General features: G+C 43.6%; 1 protein-coding gene across 3 annotated transcripts; it reads right to left on the bottom strand.

Annotated features, from left to right (window-relative positions):
- Positions 1-2,040: 2,040 nt before the first annotated feature.
- Positions 2,041-17,270, bottom strand: ccdc150 (coiled-coil domain containing 150). 3 transcript variants are annotated; one of them, XM_041871229.2, is made up of 26 exons: positions 17,169-17,270; positions 16,356-16,718; positions 16,008-16,186; positions 15,771-15,839; positions 15,501-15,617; positions 15,284-15,413; positions 15,087-15,130; positions 14,687-14,779; positions 9,930-10,037; positions 9,716-9,840; positions 9,430-9,607; positions 9,216-9,284; positions 8,965-9,057; positions 8,725-8,808; positions 7,917-8,024; positions 7,619-7,810; positions 7,328-7,497; positions 5,540-5,633; positions 5,282-5,430; positions 5,032-5,158; positions 4,712-4,903; positions 4,256-4,324; positions 4,039-4,170; positions 3,780-3,869; positions 3,054-3,230; positions 2,041-2,285 (listed from the first exon to the last, which is right to left on the bottom strand). In XM_041871229.2, the coding sequence occupies exons 2-26, from the start codon at positions 16,714-16,716 to the stop codon at positions 2,115-2,117; spliced, it is 3,321 nt and encodes a 1,106-aa protein (XP_041727163.2). In that variant the 5' UTR covers positions 16,717-16,718; positions 17,169-17,270; the 3' UTR covers positions 2,041-2,114. The 3 variants fall into 3 exon arrangements, with proteins under 3 accessions (XP_041727163.2, XP_041727168.2, XP_041727172.2); XM_041871234.2 differs by having other exon boundaries at positions 3,780-3,866; XM_041871238.2 differs by having other exon boundaries at positions 15,087-15,097.
- Between the last annotated feature and the right edge of the window lie 1,675 nt (positions 17,271-18,945).

Below are 18,945 nucleotides of genomic sequence, written 5' to 3'. Positions count from 1 at the left end.
AATACTGGAGGCTGAGACAGGAGCGGTCCGGAGACACTGTGGCCCCATCCGAAGAAACCCCCGGACAGGGCCAAACAGGAAGGATCAATATGATTGACATTCCACGGTCATAACAAATCATCTACATTATGTACATACAAAACTTTAAATCCAGTCAAGTCAGAGAAAATCATTTGTACACAGTGATATTAAGAAATATATTATAATTTTGTATAAAGAATCTAAAAATAAGAACAATCTTTGTATAAGTTATAATTGTACAGTTCTTATTCTGAAAACAGCATGTTCAAAACCAACTTTACACAGTTCAGACTGAGATAAAAGGATGACATCACACACAGTTCTCAGCATTCAGCTGCTATCTCATACAGTGAGGGAAAAAAGTATTTGATCCCCTGCTATTTTTGTACGTTTGCCCACTGACAAAGAAATGATCAGTCTATAATTTTAATGGTAGGTTTATTTGAACAGTGAGAGACAGAATAACAACAACAAAAAACTGAAAAACGCATGTCAAAAATGTTATAAATTGATTTGCATTTTAATGAGGGAAATAAGTATTTGACCCCCTCTCAATCAGAAAGATTTCTGGCTCCCAGGTGTCTTTTATACAGGTAACGAGCTGAGATTAGGAGCACACTCTTAAAGGGAGTGCTCCTAATCTCAGTTTGTTACCTGTATAAAAGACACCTGTCCACAGAAGCAATCAATCAATCAATCAGATTCCAAACTCTCCACCATGGCCAAGACCAAAGAGCTCTCCAAGGATGTCAGGGACAAGATTGTAGACCTACACAAGGCTGGAATGGGGTACAAGACCATCGCCAAGCAGCTTGGTGAGAAGGTGGCAACAGTTGGTGCGATTATTCGCAAATGGAAGAAACACAAAATACCTGTCAATCTCCCTCGGCCTGGGGCTCCATGCAAGATCTCACCTCGTGGAGTTGCAATGATCATGAGAACGGTGAGGAATCAGCCCAGAACTACACGGGAGGATCTTGTCAATGATCTCAAGGCAGCTGGGACCATAGTCACCAAGAAGGACTGAAATCCTGCAGCGCCCGCAAGGTCCCCATGCTCAAGAAAGCACATATACAGGCCCGTCTGAAGTTTGCCAATGAACATCTGAATGATTCAGAGGAGAACTGGGTGAAAGTGTTGTGGTCAGATGAGACCAAAATGGAGCTCTTTGGCATCAACTCAACTCGCCGTGTTTGGAGGAGGAGGAATGCTGCCTATGACCCCAAGAACACCATCCCCACCGTCAAACATGGAGGTGGAAACATTATGCTTTGGGGGTGTTTTTCTGCTAAGGGGACAGGACAACTTCACCACATCAAAGGGACAATGGATGGCGCCATGTACCATCAAATCTTGGGTGAGAACCTCCTTCCTTCAGCCAGGGCATTGAAAATGGGTCGTGGATGGGTATTCCAGCATGACAATGACCCAAACCACACGGCCAAGGCGACAAAGGGTTTTGCCACCAAGTACTAAGTCATGTTTTGCAGAGGGGTCAAATACTTATTTCCCTCATTAAAATGCTAATCAATTTATAAAATTTTCGACATGCGTTTTTCTGGATTTTTCTGTTGTTATTCTGTCTCTCACTGTTCAAATAAACCTACCATTAAAATTATAGACTGATCACGTCTTTGTCAGTGGGCAAACTTACAAAATCAGCAGGGGATCAAATACTTTTTTCCCCTCACTGTATATGTGGCTGTTATCTCATACATGTGGCTGCTACTGCTCTCTCATATTTCTTGGTGTTCAATGTTTTGGATAAATAAATGGGATCACTGTGTGAGGGGCTGGTTTCTCGATGTGCCTTGGTCCAGTGCTTGTTGTGTGTGTATGCACTATACAGTATGCGTGTCTTGTTGTGTGTGTATGCACTATACAGTATGCGTGTCTTGTTGTGTGTGTATGCACTATACAGTATGCGTGTCTTGTTGTGTGTGTATGCACTATACAGTATGCGTGTCTTGTTGTGTGTGTATGCACTATACAGTATGCGTGTCTTGTTGTGTGTGTATGCACTATACAGTATGCGTGTCTTGTTGTGTGTGTATGCACTATACAGTATGCGTGTCTTGTTGTGTGTGTATGCACTATACAGTATGCGTGTCTTGTTGTGTGTGTCCGTGTGTTAACACATGTGTCCCACCAGGTTTGTATCCACTTGCAATGCGAGCCAGCTCTCTCTTGGTCTCCCAGCGTTGCATGGTGGCTCTCCATCTCTCCCACTCTGGAGGTTCTGGAAGCCTGCTATCACACCGAGTCTGGAACATGACAAGAATAAAATTGAGAACTTATAGAGAGTCTACGTCCGGAACCACTCTCATCCCCTTTTCAGGTACACATCCCCATAGCCGTTGGGTAACCGTCTGTAAGACAACACCACTCTCTTTGACAAGACACAGAATTAAACCCATTGAGACAAACACCTCAGGCCATTTTCATAAAGTGTCTGATAAAGTTATTTGGATCATAGAACTGGTGTTAAAATTCCCACCAAGTGCTTTCAATAAGGTGTGTGCTTACAAAAATACTCAGGGCAAAGTCGTGGCCATAATTCAAAAATATTAAATTGGATGGTTCAAACCCTGATGATATGTTTTTCCAGCTATAGTTCTGCACGTCTTTGTTAACTTTGGTGGAGGGCTTTAAATCTCCACTACAATGAGAATTTTTTTAGCTCGATAGCTCGATTTTTCAGCTCGATAGTGCTTTTAGAGCTAAGAGGTTTTCTCAGAGGGTGTGAGGACTTAAATATTTGATAAGTTAATGAATAGCTGTAATTCTTACTCCTACGGATTGGACAATTCTCTGAATTTCTCAGGCAGTTAAGACATACTTTTCACTCAGTGATTTTAGCACTCCCTAGGATCCTAGAGTCTCTTTCATTGAGTTTAATGGAGTCACTTTGGGAGAACTGTGTTAAAGAGGTACCATTGAAACACCAAACAAAGAATGCATAAAAGCTGAGAGGACTGCAGACTCATGGCATTATTAGTGAGAGTTGATGAAGTGATATGAGAGAAAAGCACCTTTCTGTTGCGTTTGCATGATGAACTGTGTGCACCCCCTTTACTGCTCCCCGGGGTATGGTGTCCATTCTCTTGTGGTTCCTCATCCCCCATAGACCTGTTTGGCTCTCCATCACTCTTCAGGCTGTCAAACTTGGACCGGAACCAACTGTGAGCTTCCTCTAGGTTCTCTGATATCTGATTGTGTGGACAAGCATAATGTCAGGAGAATTCCAATTCAGTTCAACTTTACTAACCCGTCAGGGGCTATTTAGGTGCACACGGTTAACAGGCAACAGACTGGGAGATACAGAGTGAGATAATTAATGACCAAGCAAGAGGTGTTGAAGATAAGGGAGCAGAACAAATAAGATTGTCTTGACTTCGGGTGGTGGAGGGAGTCTTACCTGCTGTGACTCCGGGTGGTCGAGGGAGTCTTACCTGCTGTGACTCCGGGTGGTGGAGGGAGTCTTACCTGCTGTGACTTCGGGTGGTGGAGGGAGTCTTACCTGCTGTGACTCCGGGTGGCGGAGGGAGTCTTACCTGCTGTGACTCCGGGTGGTGGAGGGAGTCTTACCTGCTGTGACTTCGGGTGGTGGAGGGAGTCTTACCTGCTGTGACTCCGGGTGGCGGAGGGAGTCTTACCTGCTGTGACTCCGGGTGGTGGAGGGAGTCTTACCTGCTGTGACTCCGGGTGGTGGAGGGAGTCTTACCTGCTGTGACTCCGGGTGGTGGAGGGAGTCTTACCTGCTGTGACTCCAGGCTGACCTCTTTCATTTTCTGCTCTGTCTCGTCTTTGGCCTCCTGCAGCTTTTTGATGCTCTCCTCCAGCCTCTGCTAGGACAAACAAATACAGAAACACACATATGCAGACTTTAAAACAAACATGTCTGACTCAATACGCCGTCAAAGTCAAGAAGTAAAGGAGATTAAATTAAGCCATTTAAAAACATTGAGTTAAGCGAGGCTAGCTTATGACAAACGGAGATACGTAACCCCTGCTAACCTGACACTTGTCTTGCATGACGTGTCTCAGTTCCCTCTCAGCCTCTAGCTCTCCCTCCTGGCTGGAGGACAGGCGCCGTAGCTCCCGCTGGAGGGATAAGGTCTCGGACCGGAACTGCTGGATCAACTCACTCTGGAAACAGACAGGACAATGGTGACTGATGTATGCCATCCTGTAAACATCCACAGGTGTATAAAGTGTGTGTGAGGTGTCCTACCTGCTCATAGTTCTTCTTCTGATACTGATCCTTCAAGGTCTTGAGGCTCTTTAGTTCTCCCTCCATGTCCTGAGAGCAGAGGGAGGAGAACATGAGTGACAAAAAGAGGACATCATCTGGATTAGCAGGTGCTTGTCCACAAAATGGCACCAACAGACACGGCCACCCTGTTTCTAGCTCCTAGCTAACTTTGCATTATTTTTTATTATTTTGTGTGTGTGTTAATTCTTACATTATTTGCTCAGAACATTTCTAGTTAGACATTTCAAGATTTATTGTAGTCTTTTTATTATTTGTATTATTATTATTATTATTATTTGTGTACTTGTTTGACATTTTACTGCATTGTTAGGAGCTAGTAACAATAGCATTTCGCTGCACCCGCTATAACATCTGCAAAAATGTGTATGCGACCAATACACTTTGATTTGATATAGTAGACAGCACTGTAGATACTTTTATTTTCTGAGAGTTGCCCAGAGTGGCTCTATTATCCAGGTGTTGCTTGAGCTGCGTCTTCTGATCTCGGAGACGGGCTTTCTGATTGGACACCACTTTCTCCAACTCAGTCGTCTTCTCCCGCAGCTCCCGATTGGCCCTGGAGAGGTCACCTGACCTAGATGACAAGTCCTCAAGAGCCTTTCTCAACTGAAGAGAGAGACACAAACAGAAGGGAAAGAGAGTAATAAAGAGGGATGAGGAAAGAGGCAGGGTGATATTTAGAGTTCTGACTGATGATGGACAGAAGCAATGGAGTGTGTGAGAGAGTGCAGTACCTCTGAGATTTCTCTCTGTGACAACCTCTTCAATGAGTCCCTCTCTTTCCTCATCTGAAGCTTCATAGATTCCAGATGCTCTGACCATCGACCAATCTCTGCCCTGGCCTCAGCCAGCTCCGCCTCTCTGATACACATGCAAAATGTAGACATGAATGTCACATTCATGCAAAGTAACCATGTACGCTTTCACATATTTAAACCACACTAAAATAAACTCCCACTATCCACATTAGTCCCAGTTAGTTACCTCTGTGTGTTGGTGCTCTGGTGTTGGTCTCTGGCTCGGTCCAGGTTGGACTGCAGAGTGCTGTTGGCCAACACAGCCTGCTCTAAACTTTGGGCTAGTTTCTTGTTGTCCTGCCTTGCCACATCCAGGGCCTTACGCAAGGGCTCCAGCTAGACAATCAAACATATCTTTGTAAACTACTATTACTACTAAAAGCTAAAAGCTGTTTGTGGGTATATGCGTGAATGTGTGTTTATAACTCATTAATGAAGTAGTTACCATTTTGTTTTTCTTGGCATTAGTTGTTGCCATGATATCTTGGAGCTTCTCCACCTCTGCCTGTAGCCTCTGAATCTCTCTCTGACCCTGCAGTCTGGCAAACACATGGGTTGCTCAAACATACACCCACATACAGTTGAAGTCGGAAGTTTACATATACCTTAGCCAAATACATTTAAACTCAGTTTTTCACAATTCCTGACATTTAATCCTAGTAAAATTTCCCTGCCTTAGGTCAGTTAGGATCACCACTTTCTTTTAAGAATTTGAAATGTCAGAATAATAGTAGAGAGAATGATTTATTTCAGCTTTTATTTCTTTCATCACATTCCCAGTGGGTCAGAAGTTTACATACACTCAATTAGTATTTGGTAGCATTGCCTTTAAATAGTTTAACTTGGGTCAAACGTTTCAGGTAGCCTTCCACAAGCTTCCCACAATAAACCCATTCCTCCTGACAGAGCTGGTGTAACTGAGTCAGGTTTGTAGGCCTCCTTGCTCGCACACATGCTTTTTCAGTTCTGCCCACACATTTTCTATAGGATTGAGGTCAGGGCTTTGTGATGGCCACTCCAATACCTTGACTTGGTTGTCCTTAAGCCATTTTGCCACAACTTTGGAAGTATGCTTGGGGTCATTGTCCATTTGGAAGATCCATTTGCGACCAAGCTTTAACTTCCTGACTGATGTCTTCGAGATGTTGCTTCAATATATCCACATAATTTTCCTTCCTCATGATGCCATCTATTTTGTGAAGTGCACCAGTCCCTCCTGCAGCAAAGCACCCCCACAGCATGATGCTACCACCCCCGTGCTTCACGGTTGGGATGGTGTTCTTCGGCTTGCAAGCTACTCCCTTTTTCCTCCAAACATAACAATGGTCATTATGGCCAAACCGTTCTATTTTTGTTTCATCAGACCAGAGGACATTTCCCCAAAAAGTACGATCTTTGTCCCAATGTGCAGTTGCAAACCGTAGTCTGGCTTTTTTATGGCGGTTTTGGAGCAGTGGCTTCTTCCTTGCTGAGCGGCCTTTCAGGTTATGTCGATATAGGACTCATTTTACTATGGATATAGATACTTTTGTACCCGTTTCCTCCAGCATCTTCACAAGGTCCTTTGCTGTTGTTCTGGGATTGATTTGCACTTTTCGCACCAAAGTACGTTCATCTCTAGGAGACAGAACGCGTCTCCTTCCTGAGCGGTATGACGGATGCGTGGTCCCATGGTGTTTATACTTGCGTACTATTGTTTGTACAGATGAACGTGGTACCTTAAGGCGTTTGGAAATTGCTCCCAAGGATGAACCAGACTTGTGGATGTCTACAATTGTTTTTCTGAGGTTTTGGCTGATTTCTTTAGATTTTCCCATGATGTCAAGCAAAGATGCACTACATTTGAAGGTAGGCCTTGAAATACATCCACAGGTACACCTCCAATTGACTCAAATGATGTCAATTAGCCTATCAGAAGCTTCTAAAGCCATGACATCATTTTCTGGAATTTTCCAAGCTGTTTAAAGGCACAGTCAACTTAGTGTATGTAAACTTCTGACCCACTGGAATTGTGATACAGTGAATTATAAGTTAAATAATCTGTCTGTAAACAATTGTTGGAAAAATTGCTTGTGTCATGCACAAACTAGATGTCCTAACCGACTTGCCAAAACTATAGTTTGTTAACAATACATTTGTGGAGTGGTTGACTAACGGGTTTTAATGACTCCAACCTAAGTGTATGTAAACTTCCGACTTCAACTGTACATGCACAACACAGACACACACCTACCTGTCTCTCCTGAGTAAGGCCAGCTCCTGCTCTCGTCTCCCCAGCTCCTTCTGTACCGTCTCAGTGTTGTGTTGCAGACGGGAGTGGGAGGCCAAAACGTTCTCCAGGGTCTGAGCCACACTGCCCCCACCCTGACGAGACACACCCAGCCAGCCCTCCAGCTCACACAGCTACAGGACAAACACACAGAGCAGAATCAGGTGGGTTTGTGCTGGGCTGGAACAAAAGCCTGCAGACACCCTGTAGCTCTCCAGGACCCAGGTTGGGTAACCATTTTACTAGCCCTCTGACCTTGTCCCTGTGCTGCTCCTGCAGTTTGTCCAGTTGTCCCCTCAGGGCCTGGCTGTCCCTCAGAGCCTCGTCTCTGGCTGCCACCGCCGACGCCACCTCCCACTCCTTCACCTGGACTGCAGCCTGGGCCTGTCTGAGCTGAGCCTCCAGTTTAAGACAGGTTGTCTTCGGGGTGCTAATTTCAGAGCTGACCTGTACGGGAGTAGACAGGTGTATGTTAGGGAGTCGCCTTGTTTTTGACATATGAACACATTACTACATTACCACATGAATACATTACTACCATGAGTGTGTGTACCTGTGTGTACTTGTTCACAAACACAGAGCTCAGCTTGCATTGTTGGACACTTTCTACATGGTTGTCCCTTAAAGCTTGCAGCTCCTCCTGAAGTTGATCTACCCTGGTCTGGTTGAGAGGAAGAGCATTAGGAGGAAATACACTTCAACATGAGGATACATGAACACACACATATTAAGAGGTATGGCCGGTGTGTTTTAGTCAGTGGTGTATACTTTAAAGTACTATTTAAGTCATTTTTGGGGGTATCTGTACTTTACTATTTCTATTTTTGACTACTTTTCCTCCACTACATTCCTAAAGAAAATAATGTACTTTTTACTCCATTCATTTTCCCTGACACGCAAAAGTACTCGTTACATTTTGAATGCTTAGCAGGACAGGAAAATGGTCCAATTCATGCACTTATCAAGAGAACATCCCTGGTCATCCCTACTGCCTCTGATCTCGCGGACTCACTAAACATACATGCTTTGTTTGTAAATTATGTCTGAGTGTTGAAGTGTGCCCCTGGCTATCCGTAAATTTAAAAAAACAAGAAAATCGTACCGTCGGGTTTGCTTAATATAAGGAATTTGAAAATATTTATGCTTTTACTTTTGATACTGAAATATATTTGAGCAATTACATTTGCTATTGATACTTAGTATATTTAAAATCAAATACTTTTAGACTTCTACTCCAGTAGTATTTTACTGGGTGACTTTCACTTTTACTTGAGTCATTTTCTATTAAGGTATCTTTACTTTTACTCAAGTATGACAATTGGGTACTTTTTCCACCACTGGTTTTAGTGTAAACTCCTTACCTGTAGCTTCCCTTTCTCATAGGCCAGGTTGTTCTTACTGTCCGTCAACTCCTTCAGCATCTGTTCCACCTGCTGCTGAGCATTCTGGGTAAAGAGGACACCACGCGTTGAGAGTTAACGTTCAGGATGGAGAAAGAAAATAATGGAGAAAGTATGTTACATACAAACACACATTCACTATGGATGGACAGATTTAAAGTGATGTGACGCCAATCTCTAGATACTGAATGAATCTCTCACCTGCTGATGCTCCATGGCAGCCAGCTTTCCCATGAGCCTCCTGTTCTCTTCCTCCTGCTTCTGCAAGGTGGAGCTCAGAGTGCCTGCCTCCAGCTGTCAATCACACAGGATGCAAAGTGGACAGTTAAGGAAGCTATGGTCGGATTCGGACAAGAAGTGTGTTCACTGTGAATGCGGAGGTCCTTTACATACAGGTCTGAGATCAGTCAATCGCTGTCAGCGATCATCAGAGATCGTTGGCATTACAGTACCTTGACTTTAGTGAGTTGTGTTTCCAAAGCACTCCTCTCACCCTCTAGCTTGGTGACCACAATGCACATCTATGACCCAAAGACAGAGAGATAGGGGCATAACATTTAAGGACATCCACAGACACTATAAAAAGAGACAATGCAAAGCACAGTTAAGCTTTAACAACCTTGTACTCTTAGGCTATGTATTTTCTAAGTGAGATGGCAGCTGCACCTCAGTCTTTGCACTGTCCCTGTCTGTCCTCACAACCTCCCTTTCCTTTACAGCAGAGTTCAGATCCCCCCGCAGCCTCTCAATGGTACACTCCAACAGCTCCCGCTGAGTGACAACTGTCTCTTGGGCAACCGTGGAACTCTGCAGAAGTTGGGCATGGTCAACCTTCAGAGTCTCCCTGTGGAGCAGAAAGACAGGGGCTGTTGTTGGTGGATGTGTGTGGCTAGCATTATCATTGAGATCCTATTCATGCCTATGAGTATTAGCAGTTAGCTTTAGCACCCACAGTTCCATCTGCAATTTAACTTTAGCTGATAGCGCCCCCTGCAGTTCTGCCTGGATGTTGCGTCTGGCTGCATCCAGCAGGAGGTCTTGCTCCTGCAGCTGCTTGGCCACACGACTCCTCTCTGCCTGAGAGAGACACAGGAACAGAATAACATGTAGCCTGTACTAGTGTGTGTGTGTGTGTGTGTGTGTGTGAAGAGGGCTAGAGGCAGTACCTTAATGGTAGCCTGGTGTTCAGTCTGTAGCTTGGATTTCTCCACAGTAAGAGAACGTAGGGCAGAACTCAACTCAGAGCACTGACTATCCAACTGGTTGTTAAACGCCTGTGACAGGGAATGAGAGAGCAAAATGTCACCATTTATTCCTGAGATCTATACATGATTAAGTGGCGTGGTAGAATTACAACATTATGTTGATCACATTACTTTTATATTAGAATGCATTTCTATACATTAGTACTTTCACAATGTCTGTTCTTCCGAGAGGAGCCTCTGAGGCTTAACGCTGCAGTAGATTTACGATGGCTTGGTGATAAGACAACATTCCAATCCATGAGTAGTGTCTGCGTGAAATGCTGGTCTGTCTGCCAGGGTGAGGAGAACCCTCCCTCCAGGTTATTAACGAACACTGGACTGCCAGGGTGAGGAGAACCCTCCCTCCAGGTTATTAACCAACACTGGACTTCATCAATTCAGGGAAGGACCTAGTGTCCCATGCTGCATTAGTATTTCTGTATAAACAAGTAGTAAATGACCTAAGACAGATATTTGGCGCCATGTAAATCTCGCTATCTGTTGCATGAGAGCACAATGTACCTTTGTATAATTTCACAAATCTGTTCTATGTCACGAGGACTCAGAAAGACTATAAAGCAGGGGTGTCAAACGTACGGCCCGCGGGCCGGATCAGGCCCGCAAACGGGTTTAATCCGGCCCGCGAGATGATTTAAAAAAAAAAAAAAAAAAAAAAAAGGTTTTATTTTTTAAAGTATAAAAATGCGCTGCAATTGTTCTATAAAATAAACTGCTGTTCCAATTGCGTCCACTGGATGGCGCAATAGCAATTGTGTTAAGCAAGCAAACTGTTTATACCGGGGCAGAGCAAGTAGGTCAAGCACGTGCAGCCAATGAGCTACTTTGTTTTGCCCGCGATATTTATTACGGCTTCTACTTTTAACATTATGTGCTTTGGCACCCTCATTGCCCCAATATGTCTCTGTCAAAAAAGAGAAAAGTGGACGCAGAGTGCAGAGTGTTCCAAGAAAAATGGTCATCCTATTTAATCACGGAATTGAATGGGAAAGCTGTATGTTTGGTGTGTTCAGAGCATGTTGCAGTGCTGAAAGAATATAACCTTCCTCGCCACTATGTGAGTCTTCATGCCGACAAATATGACAACTTTCAAGGACAGCGGAGATGAGAAAAGGTGAATGAACTGTTGGCGGGTCTGAAGAAACAGCAGTCTGTGTTTACTCACAGCCGAGACATCAGTGACGCTGCAGTGAAAGCTAGCTACCTCATTGCTAATGAAATCGCAGTGGCTTCAAAACCATTTAGTGAGGGTGAATTTGTAAAAACATGCATGATGAAGGCAGCGGAGATTGTGTGCCCTGAAAAGCGGCAGGCTTTTGCAAATATCAGCCTGACAAGACAGTTGCAGACAGGATTTCCGATCTTTCAGTGGATTTGGACAGCCAGTTGAAGCAAAAAGTAAAGTCATTTATTGCGTTTTCGGTTGCAATTGATGAAAGCACGGACATTACAGATGTTGCACATTGACCGTCACCGAGGAGTTCGTGGAGTTGGTGCCGATGACAGATACAACGACAGCAGCTGATATTTTTACCGCACTCGTCGGGGTGCTGGACAGGGTCGGAGTGGACTTGTCCCGCGCTGTCAGCCTGGCTACAGATGGTGCGCCCTCAATGATCGGGAAAAAAGCAGGCATTGTGACAAAGTTCAGAGAGAAAGTGCAATCTGCAAATGGAGGACGTGATTTTTTGACTTTTCACTGTATTTTGCACCAGGAGGCTTTGTGTTGCAAGTCATTAAAGATGGATAACGTCATGAAGGTGGTCATCCAAACTGTTAATTTCATCCGATCCAGAAGCCTGAATCACCGTCAGTTTGACAGCCTTCTCAGAGAGAAAGACCACATCTATGGCCTGCCATACTACACTGAGGTAAGATGGTTAAGCCGAGGTGCTGTGCTGAGGCGTTTCTTTGATTTACGAGAAGAAATTGAACAGTTCATGGAAGAAAAGGGCAAACCAGTGTTAGAATTTCATTCCAAGAATGGATGCCGGACCTTGCATTTATGGTGGATGTTACAGAGCACCTGAATAACTTGAACAAACAGCTGTGAGGGCGCAACAAAGTTGTCACGCAGTATTATGACAGCATACATTCTTTCAAGTTGAAGCTGTCATTGTGGGAGACGCAACTTGCCGGTGGTGATGCAGCTCACTTCCCCTGTCTGAAAAATGTGTGCGCGACCCAACATGTGGCAGACATGAAGCGGTTCAAAGATAAAATAACTGGACTGTTACGGGAGTTTGAGCAACGCTTTCAGATTTATGTTTATATGTTTTTATGTTGATGTGCTATTGTTTTTAATTGATTTTATTTTATTTGTATATTTAACCTATTCTTGACTCTGTGGTTCTTGCACTTGTTTGGGGAACAGGATTTCATTATTTTTATCTACATTTCTGCCTGAGAAATGACACCCTGATATAGTTCTGTGATCTGTGATATACTTCTGTGAATCACTGAGGCATTGTGTGTTTGTGTGTTCTTTGTCCTCAGAACTTTCAAATAACTTGAGGTGTGTTATGATTAATAGTGATGTTGTGCTTTTGGACACTGTCCTCAGGCTCCAGCTTTATGTTTATATGTTTTTATGTTGATGTGCTATTGTTTTTAATTGATTTTATTTTATTTGTATATTTAACCTATTCTTGACTCTGTGGTTCTTGCACTTGTTTGGGGAACAGGATTTCATTATTTTTATCTCCATTTCTGCCTGAGAAATGACACCCTGATATAGTTCTGTGATCTGTGAAACAGTTCTGTTAATCACTGAGGCATTGTGTGTTTGTGTGTTCTTTTTCTTTAGAATTTTCAAATAAACTTGACGTGTTTTATGATTAATAGTGATGTTGTGCTTGTACTATTTTGGACACACTGTCCTCAGGCTCCAGCTTTATGTTGTATGTTGATCGTATTAAAACAAAGAAAACAATCTGAAGTTGTTGTTTTTAAGTTATATATACCATGATTTTTTCCGGTCCGGCCCACTTGGGAATAGATTTTCCTCCATGTGGCCCCTGAGCTAAAATGAGTTTGACACCCCTGCTATAAAGAGTTGTAACCTAACCCTGCTTATTTGGGCCTTAACTCTACACCATTGGGTGACCGTTAACGCTCCATTACTGCAGTAATTATTAATAAAGTTTGATGGTTTTGAAGAAATCTAAAAGTCTCTCCTTTGATTAGACTAATTACCACGACAGTGGTAAACACATGGTCTTAGAAATATACAGCAATCTATTGTTAAATAAATAAGCGATAGTCAACGAGGGGCTACGCATTCTATGGAAAATAATGAACGACGTGGAAGGTGTGTTCACAGAGTTGCATTATTTTCCAGAGAATGCATAGAGTCCCAAGTTGATTATCCCTTTTATACCATGGCTATAATTTACCACATTACTGCTAGAAATGTGTTAATTTGCCAGTAGAAATGTGTTCAACATCCACTGAAATAGCTAGAAAGTTTACTAGATAGCTATAGTAGTTGCCATGGTAACCAAACAGACTTGCTAGTTTAGCTAGCTAACCAAACCATCAGTCCTAGATTGCCATTATGAAAATCGGATTCAACAACGCCAATAATGTTTTCAATTCGACTTTTGCTTTCAAAAGCAGCTCAAACATAGAACATGTAAGAATGAACTACAGCCATTGAATTCTACCGTGCAAATATACTGTGCGTTATTGGGAAATAATGCACGCTCTAGAATGCCCTTCAAGCCAATAAGAAATAAGTATTCAACAATTGGAGGAGAGATTGACTTCGTCACTACTTGTATTTGTGAGAGGTATTGACATGTTGAATGCACCGAGCTGTCTGTTTGAACTACTGGCACACAGCTCGGACGCCCATGCATACCCCACAAGACATGCCACCAGAGGCCAGAACAGACTATGGGAGGTGCACAGTACTACATAGAGCCATGACTACATGGAACTCTATTCCACATCAACTAACTAATGCAAGCAGTCAAATTTGATTTAAAAAACAGATAAAAATATACCTTATTGAACAGCGGGGACTGTGAAGCAACACAAACATAGGCACAGACACATGCATACAAACACATGATAACATACACACGTACACATGGATTATGTGTTGTAGATATGTGGTAGTAGAGTAGGGGCCTGAGGGCGCACACTTAATATGTTGTGAAATCTGTTGTGAATGTATTGTAATGTTTTTAAAAATGTATAACTGCCTTAATTTTGCTGGACCCCAGGAAGAGTGGCTGCTGCCAAGGGGATCCATAATAAATACAAATACAAATAATTGTCACGCCCTGACTCAGGGGACTCGTATATGTTGAGTCAGGGTGTGTATATTCTGTGTGTGTATATTCTATGGTTGTCATTCTAGTATGTTTAGATCTATGTTGGCCGGTGTGGTTCCCAATCAGAGGCAGCTGTCGCTCGTTGTCTCTGATTGGGGATCATACTTAGGCAGCCTATTGGCACTGTTGAGTTGTGGGATCTTGTTCCGGTTAAGGTTTGTTGTGCGTCTACCTTAGGACTTCACGTGTCGTTTCTTGTTTATTAAGTTGAATAAACATGTACGCATATCACGCTGCGCCTTGGTCTGACCCGTCATTGAACGAACGTGACAATAATGGTCTTTAATGTATAGTATGTATATTCTGAGGTGGGCCACTGACTTGGACTTTGTCAGCTGCAGTCCTCAGATCTCCTCCATCTCTCAGTAACCTGCTGTTCTCTTGCTGCTGCCTCTGCAGGGCTAGCCGTGCACTCTGCATACACAATACACACTAATTAACACGCACTCTGCATACACAATACACACTAATTAACACGCACTCTGCATACACAATACACACTAATTAACACGCACTCTGCATACACAATACACACTAATTAACACGCACTCTGCATACACAATACACACGAATTAACACACACTCTGCATACACAATACACACGAATTAACACACACTCTGCATACACAATACACATTCAGGTACACACACTCAACACAGTTGATTGATATCACAGGGTTATAGAGGAGCAATACTAGAGGAGCAAAGTGCTGGCACTTACTTTTAGTTCACCTGTCAACTCCAAAACAAGGGAATCTTTCACCTCTGTAAATGGATGAAGAGATCAACCATTTCATTGTCCATATGAAATCTATGTGATTCAGGAACACTAACACATCAAATAATGGGACCACACTGTACAGCAGAATATGAAAACATCCTGAGAAACTTAAACTCCCACAATGCAGTGTTGCTGACCTGCCTGCCCTTTGAGCTGCTCACACTGCTCCTGCAGCCTGTGGCCTCTGTCCTTCTCCTCTTGTAGTCTCTGTCTGGTGGCCTGTCCATCAGAACGCAGGGCATGGCAGTCTGCCTGCACTATCTGGGCCTGGGGTCAGAGAGGGACAGGATATCAATGGTTCTGTTTTCTTTCTCTCTTTTTTCCTCAACTTGTATTACTTCACACCTACTCTACCTGTCTTCTCTCCATCTCCACCACTATCTCCATCTCCTCCACCCTCTGAAGTAGTGCACTGTGGGATTTCTCGTTCTCAAAAGACCGAGCAGACTCCTGGGACATCTGATCCTTCAGCTAAAAAAAGTTAGGGGTCATTAGAGTTGAAGGGCTGTTTTGTTTAGGTAAACAGGTAGATCAAAAGTAATGTACTCCCTTCTCTGTCAGATGGCCCATGTGACATCCCCTACTCCACCACCTTGTCCCATGATGCCCCTACAGTGACCGCACCTGCAGCAGCTTCTCACTCATTTGGACTTTGACCACCTTCAGCTCCTCTGCAGCCAGAGCCACATCCATCTGCAACAACAGTACCAGAACTTATAGGGTTATTATCTAAATATCAGAAAATGGCTATATTTGCCATATACTCATCATCAGGGTTGTATTAGTAAATAAAAGGTGGGTAAACTCTGACATAAAGACTGTGTGTGTTGATGAGAGATGGGATGTGGTGGGTCCGTGTACCTTTGAGGTGGTGGCGACCTCCAGGGCCTCCCCCAGTCTCTGCACCTCCTCTCGGGACTCGTCCCGGTCCAGGCAGGCCTGGCGGAGCAGGTCCCTCAGCCGCATCACTTCCCTTCTGGAGACCCGCTGCTCCTCATCACTCTCCTGCTGCAGCGCAGACAGCTGCTCCTTCAGACGGGCTGCACAGGCAGACAGAGGGACAGATGTGGATAGGAAATAAGAGACAGACTGATCGAGCCAGAAAGGGACAGACTGGTGTTGACAAGCCATTAGCAAAAGAGAAACTTACAGACTTCCCTAATGTGTTTATTGTGACATTGTTTTGATTCAGGTTGTCAAAGCCATTACCTGAGTGTGAGGGATCCAGGTCTCTCTCAGTCTCCAAGCGAAAGGTGGTGAGCTTGAGGGTCTGCAGGAGGCTTTCCATGCGACATACCCTGCTCACTAGCCCATCACACTGGCGCCACAGTAGCCCTTCTCCTCCGGGCTCTCTTAGGGCACGGTGCATCTTCAGGGGGCTAATGGGACGCTGGATGGTGTCCCTCTCCACGGGCTCCAGGAGCTGCTCTCTAGACACTCCCAGACTGCCCATATCTCTGATTAGAGCCTCTGCCTGCTCCTCTGCCACCAAGAGGCGCTGGTGTAGCAGGGACAACGCCTCTGGGGCAGTGGCCCCTGCACTCAGGGGCTGGATTACTGAGCGGGACATTACTGGTGAGCGGAAGGGGGTAGAGAACGGCCACAACATCAAGATGCGCATATGATGTCCACATGTTCGATGACGAACATCTTTACTTTAGTAAAATGCATATGATAGTGATAGTTTGACAAGTAGGTAAACAAATTCGATGGCTTGTTAAGGTATAGAACTAACGTAGTTAGCGTGCTTGCTAACAAACATGAAGTTGGCAGTATCAAGCCAGAATCAATCGTCCCGTCCGTGCAACATTTGAACCGACGTCGATAGTAGCTAAATCACAGTAATGACCGTATTGGCTAAAGCTAGTCGCAAGCTAACGTTAACATTAGCTTAAGTCTAAAAATGAGCCCAGCAACCGCAAAACGACCTAATGTGAAAACCAACACATGCACCACAATTCAGTAATATAAAAGCCTAAAATATGTATCAAAACAGTCCTGATCGCAGAGAACACTACTTACCAGAAATCGCCCGCAGCTACTTCCTGCACTTGTTTCTATAGCGACGCGTCTTCACAGCTTCCTCTCATATCAACAGCCCTCGGACACCGCCTCATAAAATCACAAAGGCCACAGCTGGCGGACTGGCGCAAATTGCAACTGCCTCGCGTTGGGGCGTATTCATTAAGGAAACCGTTTAAGAACCAATTTTATTTATTTAACCTTTATTTAACCAGGTAGGCCAGTTGAGAACAAGTTCTCATGTACAACTGCGACCTGGGCCAAGATAAAGCAAAACAAACGTTAGTTAACATAGAGAAACGATGTTTTATGGGACAAATTCAGGTAGGCCCCTCCCCGTTTCGTTCCGTTTGATAAATGTTTTGCAACAGAATCGGCGTAATGAATACGCCCTAGTTTATCACCAGTTAAAAATGGCGGGAGGCCTTTATTTCGTGTGAGAATTTATCCCTTCTTTTCAGTTCAAGGGGCCTGCCATAATTAAACTTATAAGGATTTGCAAAAGCAGCAGCAAACATAACATTCTCATAATGCAATGTGTGTACCTACAGTATACATGGTGTAATAGTGCACTGGTTGCTTTTGTTGTGTGAACATAGTGATGAATAGACTGAACACTGATTTATGGATATACACTACAGTTCAAAAGTTTGGGGTCACTTCGAAATGTTCTTGCTTTCAAAAGAAAAGCAATTTTTTTGTCCATTAAAATAACATCAACTTGATCAGAAATACAGTGTAGACATGTAAATGGCTATTGTAGCTGGAAACGGCAGATTTTTTATGGAATATCTACATAGGCATACAGAGGCCCATTATCAGCAACCATCAGTCCTGTGTTCCAATGGCCTAGAAGATCAGCATCCCAGAGTCACCTCTTCACTGTTGACGTTGAGACTGGTTTTGCGGGTACTATTTAATGAAGCCGCCAGTTGAGGACCTGTGAGGCGTCTGTTTCTCAAACTACACACTCAAATGTATTTGTCCTCTTGCTCAGTTGTGCGCCGGGGCCTCCCACTCCTCTTTCTATTCTGGTTAGAGCCAGTTTGCGCTGTTCTGTGAAGGGAGTAGTACACAGCATTGTACGAGATCTTCAGTTTCTTGGCAATTTCTCACATGGAATAGCCTTCATTTCTCAGAACAAGAATAGACTGACGAGTTTCAGAAGAAAGTTATTTGTTTCTGGCCATTTTGAGCTTGTAATCGAACCCACAATTGCTGATGCTCCAGATACTTATTTAATCAATACAACAGTTTCAGCTGTGCTAACATAATTGCAAAAGGGTTTTCTAATGATCCATTAGCCTTTTAAAATGATAAACTTGGCCCTATCCTCGGACCCCCACCAAGGCTTCACTCATATCAACAACGAGATAACTAATGTAAAGCATACTGTGTCCATAATAAGTATATAGGTTATAGGTTGAGAGCTTTTGTGAAAGAACACAGTTAGAAAGATATGGCATATAAAAGCAAACCGGATGGACATCATGAAAATAATCGGAGAGGTTGAGGGTAGAGGAAGTTCAGGAGTAAAAACAAACAAAATAGAATTCTTGTAAAATTGACTGTGTCCATAAAATGTTTATAGTATTTATAAGCTGGAAGTAGAGGCCTAAGCGTTGTTGTTCACTAGTTTACTCCAATTAGGGGAGGGGTGGTGGGGTTGGAAAGTCATAAAGGTAAATAAAATGTATATTTATATATATATGTATTTATATATACACTACCGTTCAAAAGTTTGGGATCACTTCGAAATGTCCTTGTTTTCCATGAA

The sequence above is a fragment of the Coregonus clupeaformis genome, chromosome 5 (assembly GCF_020615455.1).
Source record: "Coregonus clupeaformis isolate EN_2021a chromosome 5, ASM2061545v1, whole genome shotgun sequence".
In the NCBI taxonomy this organism is placed as follows: domain Eukaryota; kingdom Metazoa; phylum Chordata; class Actinopteri; order Salmoniformes; family Salmonidae; genus Coregonus; species Coregonus clupeaformis.
Note: the sequence above shows the minus strand (reverse complement) of the source record. Positions and strands in the feature narration are given on the sequence as shown.

Excerpts from the sequence above, each read along its gene's own strand:
- ccdc150 (XM_041871229.2), bottom strand. The coding sequence starts at position 16,716 with ATGTCCCGCTCAGTAATCCAGCCCCTGAGTGCAGGGGCCACTGCCCCA. Across the intron at positions 14,780-15,086 it reads AGTTGACAGGTGAACTAAAA|AGTGCACGGCTAGCCCTGCA; the intron begins GTAAGTGCCAGC and ends TTGTGTATGCAG. Across the intron at positions 9,058-9,215 it reads CACAACTCACTAAAGTCAAG|CTGGAGGCAGGCACTCTGAG; the intron begins GTACTGTAATGC and ends TGTGATTGACAG.